Source organism: Montipora foliosa, chromosome 2 (genome assembly GCF_036669935.1).
Source record: "Montipora foliosa isolate CH-2021 chromosome 2, ASM3666993v2, whole genome shotgun sequence".
Taxonomy (NCBI): Eukaryota; Metazoa; Cnidaria; class Anthozoa; order Scleractinia; family Acroporidae; genus Montipora; species Montipora foliosa.
In genome coordinates, this window is record NC_090870.1 from 43,857,722 (window position 1) to 43,859,663 (window position 1,942).

The following is a 1,942-nucleotide window of genomic DNA, read 5'->3' on the forward strand; positions in this document are numbered from 1 at the left end:
TTGGCGAGGTGTCAAAAATGTCTGGAGTGAGTCATAGATTTGAAAAAAAAAATTACGTCAATTAAGGTCGCGGAAATTAACGGGCTTCTTAATTAACAGCGCAGAAATTAACGTCAACATAATTTAAAGCGAATTTTCGAAATTCGCGATATTTTTTTATAAGGAATATTGAAAATGAAACGCTCCTCCCATTCTCCTCACTAGAGCCTTGGATCGACCCAAGGCTCTGGGAAACTCTGTCTAGGAGAACATGCGTCGTAGGGTTCTTATAGCCAAAAATTGGCTATTTGAACCTTACGGCGCCTGCTCACTCCTCGTTCTAACATGAATGCACCAATTAGAGACGCTTTTGATTGTTCTTCAAGAAAACCAATGAGAAGACAGTTTGTTTCAGGGTTCCCCCGAGCTCTTCTCTCCCTCAGTCAAGAGAAGAGCTCTGGGGTCGAGATTGCGCTCCTCCTTGCTATGTTCGGTGGCTAAAGATTCAGCTTCGCAGACAACCATGCTGCCATCTGAACTGAAGCTCTCTATCAACTGCCCATGAAAGTCGAAAGCACCGAAGTCGATAAGGATTTTCTCAGCTCTATAGTGATATTTCTTGTTTACAAACATTGACGTCACATTCTTTTGATATTCCAATTTGCCAACCCTGGAACAAAAGAAGTCATTGTTTCAACAGCCAATTAGGTTCTGGTTGGCATATTGATAACAATGGGTGACGTCACGATTTCAAAGAGCACCTATATTTTCAGGACAATTATTCTGCACCAGGAATGTTGGGATTGCGATATCAAGAGAGGATCTTAGAAAGTTTCGTACATCCCTTCGGGAGGACTTAAAATCACAGAAAATCGCTATTTTTTGCTGCTGAGAACACTTAATTATCAGGCACACGTCCCTGAACGGGCCTTTAGCATGAGAGTACAGGAAATAGGTAAAGTTTAACCTGCATCCGCAACAAGCCATGAAGTAAGTCACCTGAAGGATACAAGCGATGGAAGAGTAGTGAGACACCAATTGCAATATAGCTGTTCGAAAAACTCGAATACTAAACCACACTAGATAAGAAAAAACCTATGAAAATTACTCCTAATTGAAGGCCACAAAAGGTGAATACATATTCCCTATCTTAGGTCTGATGAAGTGGCACTAAGCCCCAAGGAAAAGTTATTCCTTGACCGCCCATCTAAAGTCAAACGAGAAAGAAAGACGAAGTTAGCAGAAGGACCGGCTGGCGTAGAATGAAAAATTTCACCCGCGAAAAGCTTAAAGTGCCACCGTCACCAAAAAATCAATTCTTATATTTCCTTGGATTTCAAAACTATGTTAACTAAACACAAAGCGACCAAGGTTTTAAGACTTGATTTCAAAAAGGCACCTGTTTATTTTAACTGGAATTTTCCTATTTCATGGTCCGCTATTACTAACTTTAAGATCTTGAGAGAGATGGATCGAGGAGAAAATGACGTCAAAGGCTCACTAGTTTAAGGAAGGTGCCTACTATTGTTATTGCGCAAACCTTATGCGCATCTCGAGATACTCAGGTTTCTTATACGTGATGCTTATACGTGATACCATGCCATTAGAATGATTTCTGACTGATTCGTTCCAGGGTCACTCAACCGTTGGGAAATTTCATTTTGTGTTAATGAAACACACGACTCGTTTCAGTCGGCGAGAAAGGTTCATTTGCCATGACAAATATTTTTTAAGCTTGAGAAATATCAGGAGTAGTTCCAGGGTTATTTTCTTCAGGATTCTGAGCTGTCACCTTCAGCAGGAATGGCATCTCCATATTTTCAGCATGAAAAGTCCTTCTTTGATCCTCGCTAAATGGACCATCAACAGTTTGAATGGCATCATCGATCAATTCGTAAACAAGAGACTCCATGAAACATTCCACATGGACATCCGAATGCCCGTCAAAAGTCCAACGAACTCG

General features: G+C 40.8%; 1 protein-coding gene across 1 annotated transcript in view; it reads right to left on the reverse strand.

Annotated features, from left to right (window-relative positions):
• Positions 1 to 1,569: 1,569 nt before the first annotated feature.
• LOC137990843 (uncharacterized) overlaps positions 1,570 to 1,942 on the reverse strand; it is a 5,379-nt gene continuing 5,006 nt past the window's right edge. Inside the window, exon 2 of the mRNA XM_068835952.1 lies at positions 1,570 to 1,942. This exon is cut by the window's right edge and continues 790 nt beyond it. Within this exon, the coding sequence (XP_068692053.1) occupies positions 1,709 to 1,942 (234 nt within the window). The 3' untranslated portion in view covers positions 1,570 to 1,708.